General features: G+C 67.0%; 1 protein-coding gene across 2 annotated transcripts; it reads right to left on the reverse strand.

Annotated features, from left to right (window-relative positions):
- Positions 1 to 249: 249 nt before the first annotated feature.
- LEP (leptin) lies at positions 250 to 8,514 on the reverse strand. 2 transcript variants are annotated; one of them, XM_075924094.1, is made up of 3 exons: positions 7,074 to 7,185; positions 3,023 to 3,199; positions 250 to 1,958 (listed from the first exon to the last, which is right to left on the reverse strand). In XM_075924094.1, the coding sequence occupies exons 1-3, from the start codon at positions 7,107 to 7,109 to the stop codon at positions 1,596 to 1,598; spliced, it is 576 nt and encodes a 191-aa protein (XP_075780209.1). In that variant the 5' UTR covers positions 7,110 to 7,185; the 3' UTR covers positions 250 to 1,595. The 2 variants fall into 2 exon arrangements, with proteins under 2 accessions (XP_075780209.1, XP_075780215.1); XM_075924100.1 differs by lacking the exon at positions 7,074 to 7,185 and adding an exon at positions 8,411 to 8,514 and having other exon boundaries at positions 252 to 1,958.
- Positions 8,515 to 21,262: the final 12,748 nt, after the last annotated feature.

The following is a 21,262-nucleotide window of genomic DNA, read 5'->3' on the forward strand; positions in this document are numbered from 1 at the left end:
CTCCATTCCTGCCCCCATGGTCACTGTGTAAGGCCTGCGGGAACCGAGCGGGGGCCTCAGGAGCTCAGTGCACGAAGAGGGAGAAGCCGGCCGGCGCCCAGCTAAGGCCACATTGCAAACTCCTTCTCGGTCGCTAAGGGCCCTGCCTGGGCCAGTGACCCCCCAGCAGGCGTGTGGGTGACCCGTGCGCACAGCTGTGTCCCGCCTGCCCCCCCGGGCAGCAGCCAAGGGGCAGAGCGGAGGGGGAAGGGCCCCGGGGCGGAGCTCTGAGCCCTCGGTCGGGAAGTGCTGGGCCCGTGTAAGGGCCGGTCCGCGCCAAAACCTTCCCTTGCCCTGGCAGAGTAAATCCAGCCCCCAGCTCTGCCGGCCAGGCCAGGCCCCGAACCGCCCTCCCCCCGCCCTGGGGCCAGAGCCCTGTGTGACATAGTGGGGGGGAGGGGCTGTCCACGCCTGTGGCCCTGGGCCCACGCCGGCGGGGCAGGCACTGGTGGCCGTGTTGGGCTGGGGTGCCCCCTACTGGCCCATGTCTGTGTGCAGGGCCCAGCGGGGTCCCTGGGGGCAGGTACGGAGGCCATGGCCCAGCAACAGCCCACGTGGCGAGGGGGAGGGGTTTGAACAGAGGAGGGGGGGCTACTGGGGGGGTGAGTGACGGTGGCTGGGGGGGCAGTCGCGGCTGGGCACACGTGGAGAGAACAGACTAAGTCGAGCACTGGGGGCTCAGGGGCCTGTGGACCCGCCCGAGGGGTCTGAGGCTGCCTGGCCCTGACTCCGCTGCCCACATGGAACCGGGGCCGGGCTGGGCCTCCGAGAGGCAAGAACCCCTCCCCGTCCTACTGCCCGGCGGAGTCCCCTCTGGCTGCGGACGGGGAGCAGGGTCGGGGGCCCCCCCGCGCCGTCACCCCCTGCCGCGGCCGGAGCCAAAGCGCAGGGACCCGCAGGGCGGATCCGTGTGCAGAACGGGCGCCTCCCCCCGCAAAGTCTGCCCGAGTTTCTGAACGGAAAGGCCACGAAATCCCCTCGCCAGGGCCACTGGGGACAGGTCAGCTGCAAAGGGATTCACTTTACTTCCAACCAGAGCACAGCAGAAATAAATACGCACGTCACAGAGTCGTAGCATCCCAGAGCTGGCGGAGACCGCGGGAGGTCACCACGTCCAGCCCCCCGCCCGCGGCAGGACCAGTCTGCCCCGCCGCGGCGCTTCCACCCGCCCCCTCCCTCTGGGCGGACGGGACCTTCCGAGTGAGCCAGGAGGGCCGCTAACCGCCCCTCTCCTCCCGCAGCGGGGGGCTGCCCCTAGACAGGCAGCTGGGTCAGTGCAGCCCAGTTCAAACTTAAATTAAACACAAAATCGAAAGAATAAATAAATCCTGGAAACTTGCTCCCGGCCCCTCTGCTCCTGCCGGCAGTTCAGACTGTCCGCGAAGCACCGGGCAGTAAGGGCTCCGTGCGCTGCTCCTTGCTCAACCGGCAGTGCGGAGGCCTGGCTCGAGTCCGGGGCTCCGGTATCGTCGTGCCGCGCTGGCGGGGGAAGGACGCTGCCGGTCGGCGCAGCGCAGGGGGGCCTGGCTCTGGCGCCGTGCGGCGGCCGGTCCCCGCTAGCAGTGCTGGAGGCGATCCAGGCGCTTGAGGATGCCGTGCAGGTTCTGCCGGAGCCGGGCCAGCGCCACCACGTCCACGGTGTACGAGGAGGTGGCCAGCAGCTCCGTCAGGTTGCCCAGCACGTCGAGCGCCGGGGCCCTGTGGATGGCGCAGCCCAGCTGGGACGCCAGGGTCTGGAGCAGGCTCCGGAGGTTCTCGAGGTCGTTGGCGATTTGGGCTAACGGCCCGTTTTCCGAGGCCAGGCTGGGGAGGAGCCTCTGGAACAGCTGCAAGGTCTGGTCCATGGAGTCCAGGCTCCCCAGGGGCTGCTCTCCCGGGATGAAGTCCAGGCCGTTGATCTTCAGGTTGAGAGGCAAGGGCTGGGCGGAGGAGAAGGCTGGTCAGCCAGGCAGGTGCAGGGCTGCTCTCTCCTCTCCCCGGGGCTGCCCCCCCACTAGGCCAGACAGCTCCTCTTGGGGCCAAGCTGGGACGGGTGGGCCCCCTTTCCAGGGGCTGTCGGCAGCACAGAGCAGGGAGGGGAGGGGCCCATGACCGGGGGGGGGGGGTGGTTCCATCTGCATCCTGAGGCCCCCTGCCCTGGATTCACCCAGAGTTACCCTGGGGGGTCCCAAGCCAGCGGGGGAGGGGGCAAGGTCATGGCCAGTATCCCCTGTAAGCTGGGTGCTTGGGGGCCACTGAGGATTATCACAGTTGGCAGCAGGTGGTGCACCCCCTCACATGCCTCGCTGCGCAGAACAAAATGTATTCCGCACGCAGGAGAGGACACATGACAGGGGACGGTGCCATGGCATGCAAGGGGCACAGGCAGGAGAAAGTTTGCAGCCCGTGGCAGCGAGCGACTCACTTTGGGGCGGGAGGAAGGACGGGCCCTGGAGCTGGCTCCATCCTCTAGCTGAGCCACTAGGCTGTCCTGGGCACCTGCTAAGCGGCTCGCGGAGCCAGGGGCTGCGAGGTGCAGGTCCGTAGGGCTCAGGGTGGGCGTGCGAGATGCACACGGAGCCCTGCAGAGCAAGGAGCTAGCGGCCCCGTGCGGGAGCGGACAAGGGGCCCAAAGCAGCAGGGGGTGCTAGCCGCCAGGACGGGACACCCAGCAGCCCGGCCTCGGAGGTTAGCTGTCCCAGGGAGGACTGTGGATTTAAGGCTCCCTCCAATTTGTCCGCCTCTGTGCGGAATAACGTTTGCTGTGTGCACCAAGGCAAGAGCAGATGTGCACCACCGATAGAAACACATGCAACCTGCTCTGGAGGCCCGTGGGTGCTCGGCTCATCAGCTGGGTGGCACCTCAATCTCTCCCTGCCACCGGCATCCCCCTGGCTTCTCTAGGCTGGCGCCGATTTGCACCTTCTGGGGGCTGGCCCGGGAGTCTGCTGGCGCCCGCGGGTGACACGCAGCCCCGTGGCCCCCGCTGGCTCGCCCCTCCTACCTGCTGCTCCGGGATGCGGGCGATGATGATCCGCGTGAGGGCTTTGGCGTCGGCCTTGACCTTGTCGATTTTCACCGGCCGGCTGGAGAAGAGGGGCAGCCAGACCCCGACCCAGAGCAGCCCGCAGAGCGGCAAGGGGGGACGCTGCATCTTCCTCCTGCCTTCTTCGCCGAGGCCCTGCGTGGGCGAGAGCGGGGCTGTGAAACACCCTCGTGTTTGTGTGACACACCCCTCGAACCCACGTCCAGGGGAGAGACGAACAAGGGAGCTCTACCGCCTTAGCTGAGCGCCAGCCGGCGTCATCGCTCCAGGGCTACGTCTAGACTGCGGCTTTTGCCGCAAGAGCCTACGCAAAGGAAGTGTGGATTAGCATATCGCCACGCTTCATTTGCATAATTCATTCAAGCGCTTTTTGTGCACTTTGGGGGGAGGGGGCTGTGCAACCCCCCCATTTTGCACAAGATTTTTATGCCTTTGCGGGAGAGAACATAAGAACATAAGAACGGCCGGACGGGGTCAGCCCGAAGGTCCGTCTAGCCCAGTGTCCTGTCTGCCGACAGTGGCCAGCACCAGGTGCCCCAGAGGGGGTGGACCGAAGACAATGATCAGGGGGGAGGTTAGTGCCTATGAGATAATGTTATTAGCTATCTGCTTCCCCAATTATCACCCCAATATCATCATCTCATAGACACTAACCCCCCCCCACCCGCTTCTGTTCTAAAATCTGGTTTGTCAATTTCACATGTGTTCATTTTTTTGATTGTCTCCCTTTGGTATATATGGTCGTGCCAATTTTCTTCCACTATTTGATCTGAGGAAGTGGGTCTGGCCCACGAAAGCTCCTCACCTAATACACCATCTTGGTAGCCTGTAAAGTGCTGCACAGTCCTGTCTTTTGTTTCAGCTACGCCAGACTAACACGGCTACATCTCTATTACTATTTTTAAACTCTGTTCTAGTCCTGGCCTTCACAGCCTCCTCTGGCAAGGAGTTCCACAGGTTAACTACACGCTGTGTGAAGAAGAACTTTCTTTTATTCGTTTTAAACCTGCTCCCCATTCATTTCATTTGGTGTCCTCTAGTCCTTCTATTATAGGAACGAGTAAATCACTTTTCTTTATTCACCCTCTCCACACCACTCATGCTTTTATAGACCTCTATCATATCCCCCCTCAGTCTCCTCTTTTCTAAGCTGAAAAGGCCCAGTCGCTTTAGCCTCTCTTCATATGGGACCTGTCCCAAACCCCGAAGAGGCCCAAGGATCTTGCGCAAAACGGGGGTTTTGCACAATAAAACCCCCTCCACGCTGCTTCTTTTTGTGCAAAAAGAAACGGCAGGAAATATGCTAATGAGATTGCGACTCATGCTAACGAGTCCCTCATTAGCATATTTTGTGCCGAGAAAACTCGTGGTGTAGACGTAGCCAACCTGCCCAGGCTCCTACAGGAAGCTCCAGAGGATCCAGGTTCAAATCCGCCCGGTGGCAGTTTGCAGCCGCCCTCGGCTCTGCCTGCGCAAGGAAGAAGCAGCCCCTGGAATCTGCCTCGGGGATATTTAGCCCGTGACGCGGTTGGAGCCAGGGCCCAGACCTGCCCCCCAGGGGCCCAGGAGCTCTCCCTGGAGGTAAAGGCCTGATGTTTCCAGCTGCATGGCCCGGGCACCTGCCGCCCTCCCCGGGGGTCGGACCGAGCTGGGAGCAGTTTGGCTGAGCTGCCCCAGGGCGGGGCGGGTGCTGCATGGACCCAGGCTCTGCCCCACAGAGCCCCGGGCTGGCGAGCCGGCAGGTGGGCCGGGCGGGGCGGGTGCTGCATGGACCCAGGCTCTGCCCCACAGAGCCCCGGGCTGGCGAGCCGGCAGGTGGGCCGGGCGGGGCGGGTGCTGCATGGACCCAGGCTCTGCCCCACAGAGCCCCGGGCTGGCGAGCCGGCAGGTGGGCCGGGCGGGGCGGGTGCTGCATGGACCCAGGCTCTGCCCCACAGAGCCCCGGGCTGGCGAGCCGGCAGGTGGGCCGGGCGGGGAGCCGCTGGGGAGCGGTCGGACTGAACGGCTTCCCCGCAGGCGACAGGCTGTGTCAGCCCCAGGAACGGAGCCAAGGGCTCCTGGCTCTAGGCTGCTCCGTCAGCCGCAAGCTCGCCCCTCCCGGCAGGGCCTTGGCCTGCAGAGCAGCTCCCTGCCGCTCCCCACGTCCTCAGGTCACCCTGCGGCTCACTTGGCAGCCGGCTGGCGCCCTTCCCCGGCTCCAGGGAAGGGGCGGGCTGGCCGGGGGCGCATGCGGCTCCGCACCCTCTGTGCTGTGTCAAGGTTTCGCTTTGAGATTCCTGGCAGGGCTCCCTGCCTCGGGCCGGGATTCCCAGCAGAGCTGCCTGGGGCCGGGCCCTGGACTGCTCCCCGTGCCCCCCGGCTAGTCCCTCCTGCCCTGCAGAAAAGCCCCCCTGCCCCGGGCAAGCCAGAGCCAGCCGCGCCCCCCAGGCAAGCCAGAGCCAGCCGCGCCCCCCAGGCAAGCCAGAGCCAGCCCTGCCCCCCAGGCAAGCTAGAGCCAGCCGCGCCCCCCAGGCAAGCTAGAGCCAGCCCTGCCCCAGGGGTTCCTTAGGGTTCCTGGGTGCACAGTGCGGCCAGTTTCCCCTGTCCCTGCCGGGGGGTTCATGGCAGCGCTGCCTACTGGTGGGCGCAGGGCGGTGCCCGGGAGGGGCTGGTGATGAGCTGAAGCGGGAGGCGGGACGGAGGCCAGAGGAGCCGCGAGGCCTTGCAGCGCTCTGGGGCCGAGGTCAGAGGCCCGCGTGACTCTAGCTGGGTTCTGGCACAGTGCCCATCCCCCTTGCCTCTGATCCTGGCACAGTGCCCATCCCCCTTGCCTCTGATCCTGGCACAGTGCCCATCCCCCTTGCCTCTGATCCGCTCGCTGCCGTGCGGGAGGCGGGCAGCCCAGAGGCGTCCGGCCTTGCTAACGGGTCACGTTACGGTGCCCAGTTATGGGGGCAGAGAATTGTCCGGCTGGGCTGACGCGCTGCCCGCTGCCCAGGCAGCCAGCCCCGGCCCCCCGCACCAGCCCTGCCCGTCCGCATGTGGCAGGGAATGTTCCCCTCAGCGGCTCGCCAGGCCCCGGCCCCTCCGCCGAGCCCCTGTGCCAGGCACAGCCCACGGGCACCCGCCCTGGCGCAGGAACAGAGAGGGGAGCGGGCTGGTCCTTCCTGCCGGGACCCAGCGGGACGGGTCAGAGGCTCGGGGGGCGCGTGCCCCTCCAGCCGCCTGGCGTTACCCGGGAAGGGGGCCGGGGGCCTGCCCGGAGCTGTGAGCAAGACCCGGCCTGGGAGACCCCCGAGGGGCAGCGAGGGACACGGGTGAGAACTCAGGACCGGTCGGTTTGCGCCCATGACTCTTTGGGCCCCCCCCACCTGGGTGCAGTTTCACACGGGCTGGGTAGCACCTCGGGGTGGTTTGGCAGGGCTGGGACACCCGAGCGCCCAGAGGGAGCTGCCCCTCCCCCCCGCTGCACCCCCTGGGCCTTGGGCTGAGCTAGCACCAGCCCCCCCCCCCCAGCACATCAAGAGAGGACTGTGGCTCTGCTGGCATCACGCCAGCCCCAGGCCCCTGGGCACTCTTCGCCTCCCCTCCCCCCACTGCCTCAGTTTCCCTGACGCCTTTCTCCCGTTCTCACCTGCTTCTTTGCTTTGGGCTGCTCTCTCCTCAGCCCCCCCTCCCCAGGATGCCCCTGTCTAGCTGGGCTCACAGGACTCCTCCTCTCCTCTCCCCCCCTCCGAGAGGGGCAAAGCCCCCCCCCCCGCCCCGCTTCGCACAACACTGCCACCTGGCGCTGTCCCTCCCACTCACCTCCGAGCATCAGCCCCAGTTACCAGCTGGGGAAACTGAGGCACGGAGCGCGTCCGGGACCGGCAGAGCCAGGCGGGGACCTCATCTGCCCCCAGCCCCCGCCCCACTCGCGGGGCCGCGGTCCCCGCCCCCCCGCGCCCCGAGGGGCTCTTCCCAGTCCGCGCCGGGGCAGAGGCGCGGGGCTCCGGCCGGGACAGGACGGGAAGGGCTCCCCCCACCTTACCTCCCGGCTCGCTTCCCGCCGCGCCGCTGGCCCCATGTCGGGCTGGGCCGGCTTATATAGCGCCGCGGCGGGATTGCTCAAGGGTTACTCATCCCCCCGGCTCCGGCTCCGGCTCCGGCTCCCCCCGGGCCGGGCCGGGCCGCGCCGCGGGTCTTGGGCGCCCCTTCCAGCCTCCCGCTCCGGGACTAGCGCCCCCCACCCCAGCCGTGCGCCCCCTCCGCCCTTCCCCCCCCACTCACCCCCCCTCCTCCGCCGCCCCTCCCCCACCCCTCCCCGCTCCAGCCACCCCCCCATTCAAGGGATGAATGAAGGAGCCGGAGAAGGGGGTAGCAGGGAGGGGCAAAGCCGGAGATCGAGACAGAGCTGCCCCCGGGACTCCAGACCGACCAGGCTGGGAAGAGCTTCCCCCCGGCCTCCCCAAACTGAGCGAGTGGGCAACACGACGGCCAATGAAGGGGCGGTGGGTCAGTGGAAGTGACGCACACGCCCAGCGAGAGGGGCTAATGCAGCCCCAGGACCCCGGGGAGAGCCCGGAGTCGCGCCGACACTTCTCGGAAGGCGTGTGCGCAGCGGCCGGCGCAAAGCAAACAGGATGTTTGGAGTCATTAAACAAGCGCTAGAGAATGAGGGAGACTAGTTTATTGCCCTTCCGTAAAGCCACGGGACGCCCACATCTGGAGCACAGGGCAGATGTGCTCGCCTCCTCTCCGAAAAGATAGGCCGGCGCTAGAAAAGGTTCAGAGAAGAGCAACTGAACTGATTTGGGGTTTGGAAGGGTCCCATGTGAGGAGAGGTTAAAGCGACTGGGACTTTGCAGCTTGGAAAAGAGGAGACTGAGGGGGGATAGGAGAGAGGTCCGTAAAATCCTGAGTGGTGGGCAGAGGGTGAATACAGAAAAGTTCTTCATTAGTTCTCATAATAGAATAACTAGAGGACACCAAATGAAATGAATGGGCAGCAGGTTTAAAACTAATAAAAGGAAGTTTTTCTTCACTCAGCGCACAGTCAATCTGTGGAACTCCTCGCCAGAGGATGCGGTGAAGACCAGAACTTTAACAGGGTTCAAAAAAGAGCTAGATAGATTAATGGAGGTTAAGTCCATGAGTGGCTACTTGCCAGGATGGGTAAGGAAGGGGGTCCCTGGCCTCTGTTGGTCAGAGGGTGGAGATGGACAACAGGAGAGAAATCCCTTGATCTATCCCTCATCCTTCCACCCCTCACCCATCCAACCATCCCGCCACCTCAGCTACCCATCCATCCCCCACCCCCCTCCACCGCCCCCATCTACCCCACCCCCATTTCTCCATCCAAACCCGCTTGTCCAACCAGGCACCTACCCCCATGCCCCCATCTGTCGGGCTGTCTGTCGCAGGGCCCGGCCCGGCTGCGAGGGAGGGAGTGAGTCCTTTCCGCACTCTGGTGGGACAGAAACGCCGGGCCCCTCCCCTGCTCGCGGCTGGGCGAATCCGTATGAAGGGCTCTTCCTGCCGGGACTTTGGACTCCACTTTGACCGGGTCCGAGTTCCGTGCCCCAGCCGCGTTTCCCGCGCTGGATTGGCGACGCGGGACGCACCACGGGGCAGGGGCGCGCGGGGCTGCGGAGGAGCCCGGCACCTTCGGAACATGGGGCCGATCTGGCCTGCACCAAAGACACCCCGAGCTCGCTCTGGCCCCGAGCAACCGCTCCCCCCTTGTCCCGGAAACTGCCTGCTAGCGGCAGGGCCCTTCCAGCCTGGCTGAGCTGGCTTCCCTGCATTCGGCACCCAGAGCCGCGCAATATTTTCAAAAGCTGCGCGGGGGGGAGGGGAGGGTAAGGATGGGGGGGCTAGCGGAGGGGTGAAGAGAACAGCAGCCGGAGTGGGGGGCTCTGAGCTCCTTTCCATTACGGAAGGCAGCGACTGGCGCAAGGAAAGTCCGAGCTGCGCGGGAAGCTGCCCGGCAGGCGGAGGTTGTTAAAACAATTCAAAATTCCAGCTGGCGCATTTGCCGCAGCGGCGCCGCTCTCGGGGGGACAGAGGCAGCGTTGGGTCCAATCCCTGGGCGGTGTTTTAGGGGCTGCTTCCCCTCCCCAGGACTCCCTGCAGCCCTTCCTATCCTCAGCCCCTCCCCCTCTGCCCCAGTTCCCTTTCGGCTCCGGTGAGCCAGAAAACAGGCAACGGGCGCTGAAAATAGCCCAGCGTTCCGCTGCGTTTTCAAAATGTGCCTGGGGGGGTGGGGGGGGGCAGGGACCCCAGAGCCGCCTCCCAGGGCCACAGGCCCCCTGTGCACACAGGCCCAGTTAACTCCCCTTCCTACTGGGCACCGCTGCCCTCGAGCATGCGCCAGCCTGTTCCCCTGGCCTGCCACGTACAGGTCTGTCGCGGGGGGGTCTCCATGCTCAGAGCTGTAGCCCCCCCGCCGGGGTGTGCCGGGGAGTTTACAGGATTGGATCACCCGGGAACTCGCAGAGCAGCTCGGGGGCTTTGGTGCGCGACCTCGCAGGCCTGGGGAAGGCTGAATAGAACCAGACGCCCAGAACACTAGGACTGGCAGGGACCTCGAGAGCCGCCGGGTCCAGTCCCCTGCCCTGAAACCAGCAGGCCAGCTTGTCGCAATTACCGCGGGCACCAGGCTCGCCCCCGGTCGCCGTTGCTGCTGGCCGCTGGCCCTGGCGCTGTGCAACAGGAGCTGGGGCTGGGCAGACCTTTGGGCCGCACTGATGCTCTTATTACCTACAGCCCCTAAGTCCCTGGCAGAGTCCGGGCGCTGTTCCTGGGGCTGCGGCCTGGCACCGTGCCCCCGGGCTCAGGCAGCGGCTCTCCGCCTGAGTCGCTCTCAGCATAGAGCCGATGCTGCGGCTGGGGTGTCGCGGCGCCCTGCCACGTCCAGCCCGGGGTGGGTTGTTCTCCCCTGCAGCCTGTGCCAGGCTTGGCAAGGCCAGGGACCGGCTGGCCACCTTCCTGCACTGAGCAGGGAGCTCCCGGGGCCATGAACCAGGGCAGAGCTGGGGGAGCGTCCCGTGGGCCGTGGCAGGGAGCTCTCGGAAGCGCTGGGCCGGGGGCAGGGTGTGACTCCTGTGGCGGGAAAGGGAAGGGAACGTCACTCAGGAGCGCGTTTCCTCTGGCAGGAAATAGCAGTTGGCTGCGTCCCCAGGGCCGCAGGGTTATTCGCCGGCTGCCAGCCCGGCGCCCGGTGCCTCTTTCCAGCTCCTCCTCGGCTGTGTCAACCGGGTGGGGCCGGCCCTGGCAGGTTTTCTCAGTTGAGCAACCCCCCTCACACGAGTAATCCCAGTGACGTCAGCGGGCCGGGCCTGGCGCTCATGTGCCCCCAACTCCCCCGCCCGGGCGCCCCCCCGGCGGCACAGGCCTGAGCACGCCTCCGCCGGGGGCTTTACTGGACCACGTCAGGCGGCTGGCCGTGTGCCCGCGGGCACCCCCTTCCCCAGGCCGAGTCACGCCCAGCTCCAGCCCAGGGGTCTGCCCCCCGCCCCTGCTCTCCGGCACAGCCCTCGGTCACTCTAGGCAGGCCCCGCTGGGCCCCACGGCTTGGTGCACCCCAAAGGGGCGTTGCCAAAACCTGCCCTTGGGTGGCCTGGCAGAGTGAGCGCTGGCCGGGCCCAGCGACGTTTGTCTGGAAAATTGCCTGGTTCCAGCCACAAAAAATGCCCCTCCCCCAGACTTTTGCCTTTCCCCCTCCCTGTGGTGTGCACAGAAAGCCGGCGCGGACTCTGCCGTGTGCTCTGGGCACAGGCCCAGCATCTGCCGCTATCCCCAGCGCCGGCCCCGACGGCTCTGCTCAGCATGTTGGGATCTCTGCTGCCCAGGGTGCCTGGAGGGGCCGTTGTTAAAGGGACAGTCCTGTATTTAAGCCCACCTGCAGGCGTCCCCACTTTAAAAAAGGGGGGGGAGGTTGCTTCATATTTTCTGCCTCTCCCCTCCCATCAGTACTGGCGGGTCCTGGTGCTGGCCGGATCCGGGTCGCCAGATGCCCACCCAGTTAGAGGGGGATCCTGTGGCCGATGCTGGGGGGGAGCGTGCCAGGCTGGCTGCTCCCCTTGCTGGTCTGTCAGTGCCACCCCTGCTGAGGCCGGCTCTTGGCCTCCTCCGCCCGGCTCCCAGCCATCACTGGCGCTGGCTGGTTACACGTCACCTCCGCTGCCCATGCATCAGCCCTTCACCTGCTTCCCTCTCGCTGGCCTCCCCCTGTGGTGCCCATTCACCCCTCAGCCCTGCTGCCCCTCCACCCCCCTGCCACCCCCCAGCAGGGTGCACCATGATCCTGGCACTGGGCGGAGAAGCAGCCCCTGTCCGATCATTCAGCTCTTTGGAGAAGGTTCAGAAAAGGGCAACAAACATGACGAGGGGTTTGAATGGGTCCCGTAGGAAGAGAGATTGAAAAGACGGGGACTTTTCAGCTTAGAAAAGAGACTAAGGGGGGATAGGATAGAGGTTTATAAAATCATGTCTGATGTGGAAAGAGTGAATAAGGGAAAGTTATTTCCTTATTCCCACACTATAAGAACTAGGGGTCACCAAATGAAATGAATAGGCAGCAGGTTTAAAACAAACAAAGGAAGTTTTTCTTTACTCAGCACACAGTCAACTTGTGGAACTCCTCACCAGAGGATGTGGCGAACGCTAGAATTTTAACAGGGTTCAGAAATGAGCTAGATCAATTCATGGCGGTTGTGTCCATGAATGGCTAGTAGCCATGCTGGATAGAAATGGTGTCCCTGGCCTCTGTTTGTGGAAGGCTGGAGAGGGATGGCACGAGACAAATGGCTTGGTCACTGTCTTCAGTCCATCCCCTCCAGGGTCCCTGGTGTTGGCTGCTGTCGGCAGACAGGATACTGGGCTAGATGGACCTTTGGTCTGACCCAGGACGGCCATTGTAAGCTCAGGGTCGGGGGTCTCAGTGGACCACCTTGATTTTCATGCCAACCTGCTCCTGGGTGGCCAGGCTGGCAGCTCTCCTGCCCTAGACGGCCTCTTTCCTGTGTCTGGTGCAGAGGTCGTGGATGAGGTCCACGATGTCTGCACTAGACCAGGCGGGCGCCCACCTCTTGCGGACCTGGGCAGGCTCCCGGGAGCTGCCAGCCTGGTCCTGGGAAGAGGGGGAGGGCTGGGGGGAATCGGGTGGCTGGCTCGAGCCGTGCCAGGTGCAGGGTCTGCTGGCTGGGTGCTGGCAGGCTTGCACCTGGCATGGGCACCGTAGCCAGCCCGTGCCCCTTTAAGGGCTCCGGGGCCGGGAGGGGGGCAGACGAGTTTCCCTGGTGGTGCCCAGAGTGGCCACCAGGGCAGGCTGGGGAGGGCTAGCCTCCCACTAGTTCGAATGAAGTGGCTACACAGCCCTTAATTGGAACTAGGCTTAGTCCTCGTGGAATGAGGTTTCCCTAGTTCCAATTAAGTTCGAACTAGCGGTTTGCCTGTGTAGCGCCTCGCAAAGTTAACTCTAACTAACGTCTGTTAGTTCGAATTAACTTTGTAGTGTAGACAGACCCTGTGGGAGTGGATGACGGGATGGATCAGTGGAGGATCCCCTGTTCGGTTCCCTCCCTCTGGGGCACCAGGCGCTGGCCGCTGTCGGCCGACAGGACACTGGGCCGGATGGGCCGTTGGTCTGACCCCGTCTGGCCGTTCTTATGTTCTCTTGCCTCCCCCCATGGCCTCTGGCTGGGCCAGCACCAGGGGAAGCTCAGTCCCCACAGCCCAGGGCGCTGGCCGGGGGAGCCGAGCCCCACGTGTGTCAAAGCCCCGCACCGCGCTGGCCGGGGGAGCCGAGCCCCACGTGTGTCAAAGCCCCGCACCGCGCTGGCCGGGAGAGCCGAGCCCCACGTGTGTCAAAGCCCCGCACCGCGCTGGCCGGGAGAGCCGAGCCCCACGTGTGTCAAAGCCCCGCACCGCGCTGGCCAGGAGAGCCGAGCCCCACGTGTGTCAAAGCCCCGCACCGCGCTGGCCGGGAGAGCCGAGCCCCACGTGTGTCAAAGCCCCGCACCGCACTGGCCAGGGGAGCCGAGCCCCACGTGTGTCAAAGCCCCGCACCGCGCTGGCTGGGAGAGCCGAGCCCCACGTGTGTCAAAGCCCCGCACCGCGCTGGCCGGGAGAGCCGAGCCCCACGTGTGTCAAAGCCCCGCACCGCGCTGGCCGGGAGAGCCGAGCCCCACGTGTGTCAAAGCCCCGCACCGCACTGGCCAGGGGAGCCGAGCCCCACGTGTGTCAAAGCCCCGCACCGCGCTGGCTGGGAGAGCCGAGCCCCACGTGTGTCAAAGCCCCGCACCGCGCTGGCCGGGAGAGCCGAGCCCCACGTGTGTCAAAGCCCCGCACCGCGCTGGCTGGGAGAGCCGAGCCCCACGTGTGTCAAAGCCCCGCACCGCGCTGGCCGGGGGAGCCGAGCCCCACGTGTGTCAAAGCCCCGCACCGCGCTGGCCGGGAGAGCCGAGCCCCACGTGTGTCAAAGCCCCGCACCGCGCTGGCCGGGGGAGCCGAGCCCCACGTGTGTCAAAGCCCCGCACCGCGCTGGCTGGGAGAGCCGAGCCCCACGTGTGTCAAAGCCCCGCACCGCGCTGGCCGGAGGAGCCGAGCCCCACGTGTGTCAAAGCCCCGCACCGCGCTGGCTGGGGGAGCCGAGCCCCACGTGTGTCAAAGCCCCGCACCGCGCTGGCCGGGGGAGCCGAGCCCCACGTGTGTCAAAGCCCCGCACCGCGCTGGCCGGAGGAGCCGAGCCCCACGTGTGTCAAAGCCCCGCACCGCGCTGGCCGGGGGAGCTGAGCCCCACGTGTGTCAAAGCCCCGCACCGCACTGGCCAGGGGAGCCGAGCCCCACGTGTGTCAAAGCCCCGCACCGCGCTGGCTGGGGGAGCCGAGCCCCACGTGTGTCAAAGCCCCGCACCGCGCTGACCGGGAGAGATGAGCCCCACGTGTGTCAAAGCCCCGCACCGCGCTGGCTGGGGGAGCCGAGCCCCACGTGTGTCAAAGCCCCGCACCGCGCTGGCTGGGGGAGCCGAGCCCCACGTGTGTCAAAGCCCCGCACCGCGCTGGCTGGGGGAGCCGAGCCCCACGTGTGTCAAAGCCCCGCACCGCGCTGGCCGGGGGAGCCGAGCCCCACGTGTGTCAAAGCCCCGCACCGCGCTGGCCGGGGGAGCCGAGCCCCACGTGTGTCAAAGCCCCGCACCGCGCTGGCTGGGAGAGCCGAGCCCCACGTGTGTCAAAGCCCCGCACCGCGCTGGCCGGAGGAGCCGAGCCCCACGTGTGTCAAAGCCCCGCACCGCGCTGGCTGGGGGAGCCGAGCCCCACGTGTGTCAAAGCCCCGCACCGCGCTGGCCGGGGGAGCCGAGCCCCACGTGTGTCAAAGCCCCGCACCGCGCTGGCCGGAGGAGCCGAGCCCCACGTGTGTCAAAGCCCCGCACCGCGCTGGCCGGGGGAGCTGAGCCCCACGTGTGTCAAAGCCCCGCACCGCACTGGCCAGGGGAGCCGAGCCCCACGTGTGTCAAAGCCCCGCACCGCGCTGGCTGGGGGAGCCGAGCCCCACGTGTGTCAAAGCCCCGCACCGCGCTGGCCGTGGGAGCCGAGCCCCACGTGTGTCAAAGCCCCGCACCGCGCTGGCCGGAGGAGCCGAGCCCCACGTGTGTCAAAGCCCCGCACCGCGCTGGCTGGGGGAGCCGAGCCCCACGTGTGTCAAAGCCCCGCACCGCGCTGGCCGGGGGAGCCGAGCCCCACGTGTGTCAAAGCCCCGCACCGCGCTGGCCGGGGGAGCGTCCTGCCCCTCAGCCCAGCTCTGCGGTGGGGGGAGGAAGCTGTTTCCAGCCTGCGGGTCCTCAGGCAGGGCGCTTAGCACCCTCGTCACATGCTGCCCCACCCAGGCCCTGCCCCAGGGCGCGGGGGGCTGCTCTGTCCCCAGGCCCCCTCCCCTGCTGAGCCAGGGCTCTGGCCAGGTTGGCTGAGCCCTGCAGGCACCTTCCCTGGGCCCTGGTGCTCAAGGCATCTCTGGGGCTTAACCCCTTCCTGCCCACGCTGCAGCCGGGGGACAGGAGGCAGCTGGGGGATGTCCATGGCCAGCAGCCCGGGAGTGAGCTGCCGTCCCACATTGGGCGGGCAGGGAGGGACACGGGGTGTGGGGGGGGCACAGGCCAGGTCACCCCAGGTCACCCCCGCCCCCTCGGTCGGGAAGCAGCCCCGCTCCCGCTCTGGCGAAAGGCTGCTGCAGGCCACGCTCCAGCGGGAATCCGGGGTCCCCTCCCACGGAGCCTCGAGACGACGCAGCCGGGTACCAGCAGAGGCGGCTCCGTCCCCGGGGCCCAGCCAGGCAGGGAGGGCTGGGTCGGGTCCCCCCATCCCGGCGTGAGAGGTGCACGGGCGTGCGCCTGTCACCGCTCCCCGTGCAAACCTCGCACGTACAGCAGAGGCCAGGCAGCGTCGTGTGTCGGGCCCAGGCAGCGGGACACGCGTGTGACAGGTCGTGCTGCACCGCGTGTCCCGCATCCCCCGGCCTGGAGCCAGCAGCCCGGCCGGGCCGGAGCGCGGGGGTGACGGCCTTGGAGAGCGGGAGGCGCGCGGGTCCCCCGGAGACGGCGGGTCCATTTGGAGAGCGAGTCACGGGCCCCACGGCGCAGCACGTGTGGGCACCGCCGCCGTCCCAGGGGCGTCTGGCCAGGGAGGCGTCTCACCTCGGTAGCCGACCCTGCCCGCGGGAGAGCCCCGGGCCCTGAGGAAACACTTTGTCCCGGAGCTCAGGGCGTTCCGGCGGGGCCAGGGGCCGGCCCCTGCCCTGAGTCACGGCATGAGTCAGGGGCTGCCATTTCCCCCAGCACGGGCCTCGGCACGCGCCGTCCTCCTGCCGCCTTGCGTAAGCCGGGGTCAGGTCGCCACCCAGCTCTCATTGGCTGCAGGCTGAGTCGGTGCCCCCCAGCCCCTCTGCGCAGGGACCCCACTGGGCACGGCCAGGAGCAGGGAGCTGGGTGTGGGCAGGCCGGGAACCCGGCCCCAGATCCTACACATGGGGACCCCTGACCCCCAGGTGGTGCCAGGTGGCAGCTGGCTGCCCGGATCCCACTGGGTCTTCAGACCCCGCTGCTGGGCCTCACCAGGACCCCGGGCCCCACTGCCCAGACCCCACCGGGACCCTGGAGCCCACTGGGACTCTGGACCCCAACGCCCGGACCTCACTGGGACCCTGCTGTCCCGGACCCTGGATCTCACCACTCTGGATTGGGGGGGCCAGAACCCCGGACTAGGCCCGGTCTATGGACCCTGGCCCAGACGCTGCCACTCAGGGACGGGGGCAGCCAGGAGCCCAGCCACGGACCATGCGGGGCAGCTGCTGGCACCCGGACCTTGCTAGCCCCCGCCGGGCAGGTAGCTGGCTGCTTGCATTCCCAGGCCCGGGGCCAGCCATGTGGGGCCGGCAAGCTGCAGCCCGTGGCCAGTAGCCCACGCTGGAGCCAGGCCACAGCTGGGTTCTCGCTGGGTCACGTGGCCCAGGGCCCGCAGGTTAGGAGCCTCGGGTCTAAACCTGCTGCTAATCCCTCCCCCCGGCTCGGAGAGGGGCCGAGATCGGGCAGGCGGGCCCCTTGTGGTCACCCGCCCAGGGGGGTTTGGCTGTCCCGGTTACAGAGGGGCCAATGGCCTAGTAAGGGGTCCAGCACCTGAACAGTGGCCCCGCCCCCTGCCCCGCCCCACTCAGCATCTTGCCCCACGGCCCCGCCCCCTGCTCACTCCTCCTTGCCCCTCCCTTCCCCCGTGCCTCGCAAGGCCCAGCTCCCACGGACAAGCGGCTGGCGCCCCAGCGTTCAGCGGGGAAGGATTTCGGCAGGGGCCGCGCAGGGCCAGCCTGCCCCCCTTCCAGTCCCAGAAGGGACGACAGAAATGGCGGGCATCCCCTAGCTTGACGCGCTCTCGCGGCGCGGCCCCAGCTCACTGGCTCGCCCAGCGTGGCCAAGCGGGGTTGCGGCCCCGGCCCGGCAGCATCCTCGCAGTGCAAGACACGGGACCCGCCCCGCCCACTCGGAGCCCAGCAATAGCCCCCGGCAGCCCGGAGCTTCGGGATCCTTCCCACGTCGCAGGGAGCGTCTCTGGCCCCAGATCTGCGCCGTGTGCGGAGTCTGAGCCATCTTCCCTTGGCCGGCTCGCAGGGACCCTCAGCCGGCGGGTCTTGCTCTGCGGGGGCGCCGCCGGGCTCGGACCAGCCCAGAGAAAGCCCTGTTACGGGAAAACACGGAGACGATAAACCGGAACTGGCTCCTTCCCCATTGCTGCTCGTAGGGAGCAGCTGGTGGGTCCCACCGGCTGAGAAAGTAACCGGAGCAGTTTGGCGACGCTCCAGCCAACATTCCAAGCATGCGGCTCACGCCGACGTTATTTTCCCTCCAGTTCCCCCGGCTGCAGTGACCGTGCTCCCTGGGAGAGGAAACGATTTCAAAACGACCCAACCCGCCTGAATTAGCCACAATGGAACAACATCCAACCGGCATGTCCCCACCGCGGGGGCCTCGAAAGCCGCCCGCGTAGGCTCCTGCGTGCGGACCCGCCACCCCGACGTACGGGGAGCGGCTGGTTCGAAACGGCGGCTCCGGCGCCCCTTCGAAATAGCGATGTCGGCATCAGCGTCGGTCCCGAGGAGAGCGGGAGGGCAGAGTTGGAAACCCCGGGCCTGGCGGTGAGGATGCGCCGCTCGCCGACCGGCCGAAGGGGGGTTATTTCGAAATAACGCCCTCGTGTAGACCCGGGCTCAGAGCGTTGGCCGCATCCCTGCCCGCTGCCAAGCGCGCCAGGGTCAGGGGCACCAGCCTGCTCTCTGCTCCTGGCTCAGCCCCTCCCAGCTCACCCAGGGCCCTTTGCAAAGCCGCTGCCTGGCCCGCTGGCTCCTGGCGACTGAGCCCAGCCAGCGACAGACCCCTCTGGGGCAGCCCCCTCAGCTCCGGAAGCAGCCGGGTGTGGATGCTAAACCCGCCCAGCAGCAAAGACCCAGCACCACGCACTGCTAGCGCTAGCTCCCTGCCAGCTCCTTGCGTTACACAAGGATGTGGGGTCGGGGCCCAGCAGGGGTGGCCTCAGGGCAGGGCGTACAGAGCAGGGGGCCGGGTCCTGTGTTCTCTCCCTGGGTAGACAGAGGGCAAGCCGTCCCCCAGCGAGTCAGTACATTTACGGACAGTCTGTAAAAAATTAGCCGGAATTGGACATGTCCGCAAGGTCCGTAAAAAAAGTCGGTGTCGGTACATTTTGTGAAAGTGCAAGACAGCTTCAAAACCCAGCAATTATCCTAGAGCAATTCGATGTCTTCTGTGCTGCCTCAGCCATTATACTGCGGAGCAGCGGAAATCGGACGTTTTCCTTGTTTCGTTGTCAGTGTTCGGATGTCCGATCCCAAAACGGAAAACTTCCAGGCCTATGACTAACGAAATGAAAGGGAGTTAAACGGCACATTGTTCTGTGGTGCAAGAATGCCGACGATTGCTTTGCACTGTTGGCCGTTCATGTCATCTTAATAGAATATAAAAATTATGTCCGTAAAATAATGTGTCTGTCGGAAAAAATGTTCTCACTTTGTCCGTGTTCGTCTCCGCCTCCCTCCCTTTGTCTCTCCCCTGGGGAAAGAGCCTTGTGTGACGTAGTGGGGGTACCTGGCTGGTTTCTATGCGGCTGGCTCTGGGGTAACCCCCACTGGCTGCCGTGGGTACCACGACCCAGCAAAACAGGATGAGTCACTATGCAAACCAGTGGCCAGACACCCCCCATGGAGAGGAACAAAGGAAGGTGGATGCTGCCCTGGCTGGAGGGCAGGGCTGGAAGAGGGTTAGTTAGTTGCTGGCTGGGAGCATGGAGGAGACAGCCTAGGGACAGGGGCTGGAGTTTAGGGGCCCAGTCTCCCCCATCTCAAGGGGGCCTGAGGCATCCTAGCCCAGCTCTGGGACCAGATTCCATCTGTGCTGTGCTGTATCCTGGAGAGGCAATAAACTTCCTCTATTCCACCGGCTGGTGCAGTCTGTTTGTGCCATTTCGGGGTGCAGGAGATGGGGGACCCCCAACGCACCATCACACCTTGTTATCAGGTGTCTGAGCTACTCCACGCGTGGGTGAGTCAGTGGGAATCCCGTCCCAGCGCAGGGGGACCCCGGGTCACAGACAGGCAGCCCCCCACTACCTCACAGTCTGTAAATGAAATTTCTGTGGGGTGGCAGCCGTGGTGTCCCCGTGGCTGGGGGGCTGCACGCGACAGCGGCTGGACGCGCTGGTCTCAGCTGACCTCCGGAGACTTTCCCGGACGAATCCCTCAGCAGAGTCTCGCAGCCGCGCCCGAGCGGGGCTTGGACCTGGCCGCGGCTGGAGCCTTCGTCCCGCGCCGTGGGGAGCTGGTCCAGCGGCCGATTCCGCCCACCTGGGTAAAAAAAAGTGGGCGTCTGGTGGGCAAGGCAGGGGAGGCGTGGCCTTCCCAAGCCCCCAGCCTGGCCCCGCCCACACTCCGCCCCCAGAGCGCCTGCTGTAGGCTACTGGGGGAGGAGTGTTGCTGGCCCCAGCGCCTGCCCTCCCTGTGCGGGACAGGCCAGGCCATGTGGTGCACCCCCTCTGGGGCTGGAGAGGCTGGGGGGAGTGAGCGTCCCCGGGTTCCCTTCCTGTGGGGGGGGAAGAGGCGGGGCCTAAGCAGAAGGGGCGGGGCCGGAGCTGGATTCACCAACCGCCCATGGTAGAAACACCTCGCATGGGGATGACCCCCCCCGGGGGACATAGTTACAGCGACCGAAGCGCTGGGGTGGCCGCGCGGCGTCTGCCCGAGGTCCCCAAGCTCGCACTGCTGCCCTCGCGCTGGGGGGGCGTCGTGGAGCTGACGGGCCCCCCCAGCTCGGAACGTCTTCCCCAGAACCGCTGCCCTGGCCCCCGCGGTGCAGTTACACACTGGCTTCCACGCCCCAGGGGTTACAAACTGGGCGGCGGGCAGTGCTGCCTAGTGGTCAGGGCTGGGGCCAGGGGCCAGGAGCATGGCCAAAGGCTAGAACCGGAGCCGGGGCGGGGTGGGGCTGGAGCAGGGTTGGGAACCCGGCAGGGCAGGGCAGGCGCAGGAGAAGTCCCGGCAGCAGGTCATGCCCTGAGCAGCCAGCCAGCCGGAGGTGCCGGGGGCGTGCTGTGCCCGCGGGCGGGGCGGGGAGCGGGGCGGCGCCAGGGTGCGGGCCACGGGCCAGCCAGCCAGGCTCTGCTCTCCAGCCCTCGGGCGTGGGAATCTCCTTTGCTTTGAACCCTGGAGCCAGGTGAGAAAAGCCCCCTCGCCGGGCCAGGGGAGTCTGAGCACCCTTGGGGCAGCCAGGCCAGGGCCCCCCCCCCATCACCCGTGTGCCTGGGCTGATGCCCACGGCCCTGCACCATCCCCGCCCGCAGGGGCACTGGCCTGGTGGTTTCGGGTCCCCCCCGGCAGGATCCTCAGCCCCTGCCCGCTGCTCCAGCAGGCCTGGCTGTCAGCCCCTGGCACAACTCAGAGCAGCCCCGCGGACTGGCCTGTGCTGGGGGAGCCGGGCCTGGGGAGGGGGAGATGCTGGAAAGTCCTTTGCCGGCCCGTCCTGAGCTGCCCGGCAGCGCGCGGGTGACACTCCGCCTGGTGCAGATCCAGGGACCCGCCAGCAGCGGCTGCAGGGCCATGGCCAGTGAGCTGGGCTTGCAGCTCCTCGCAGCCAAAGAAGCGAGGGATTGACTGAGCGGAGGCAGGGCCGGGCAGGGCAGGGCAAGGTGGGGCTGGGCAGGGCAGGGCTGGGAAGGGCTGGGCAGGGCAGGGCTGGGCAGGGCAGGGCAGGGCAGGGCAGGGCTGGGAAGGGCAGGGCCAGGCAAGGTGGGGCTGGGCAGGGCTGGGCAGGGCGGGGCAGGGCCGGGCAAGGTGGGGCTGGGCAGGGCAGGGCAGGGCAGGGCAAGGTGGGGCAGGGCAGGGCAGGGCCGGGCAAGGTGGGGCTGGGCAGGGCAGGGCAGGGCAGGGCAAGGTGGGGCTGGGCAGGGCAGGGCTGGAAAGGGCTGGGAAGGGCTGGGCAGGCCCAGGCAGGGCAGGGCTGGGCAGGGCCGGGCAAGGTGGGGCTGGGCAGGGCAGGGCTGGGAAGGACTGGGAAGGGCAGGGCAGGGCAGGGCAGGGCCGGGCAAGGTGGGGCTGGGCAGGGCAGGGCTGGGAAGGACTGGGAAGGGCAGGGCAGGGCAGGGCAGGGCTGGGAAGGACTGAGAAGGGCAGGGCTGGGCAGGGCAGGGCTGG

This window comes from Pelodiscus sinensis, chromosome 1 (assembly GCF_049634645.1).
Source record: "Pelodiscus sinensis isolate JC-2024 chromosome 1, ASM4963464v1, whole genome shotgun sequence".
Classification (NCBI taxonomy): domain Eukaryota; kingdom Metazoa; phylum Chordata; order Testudines; family Trionychidae; genus Pelodiscus; species Pelodiscus sinensis.

What these genes read in the sequence shown, in the direction of transcription:
- LEP (XM_075924094.1), bottom strand. Translation starts at nt 7,109, where the DNA reads ATGGGGCCAGCGGCGCGGCGGGAAGCGAGCCGGGAG. An exon ending in GGCGGGAAGCGAGCCGGGAG is followed by an intron (nt 3,200 to 7,073) that starts GTAAGGTGGGGG and finishes TCGCCCACGCAG; the next exon opens with GGCCTCGGCGAAGAAGGCAG. An exon ending in CCCGCATCCCGGAGCAGCAG is followed by an intron (nt 1,959 to 3,022) that starts GTAGGAGGGGCG and finishes TCCTCCGCCCAG; the next exon opens with CCCTTGCCTCTCAACCTGAA.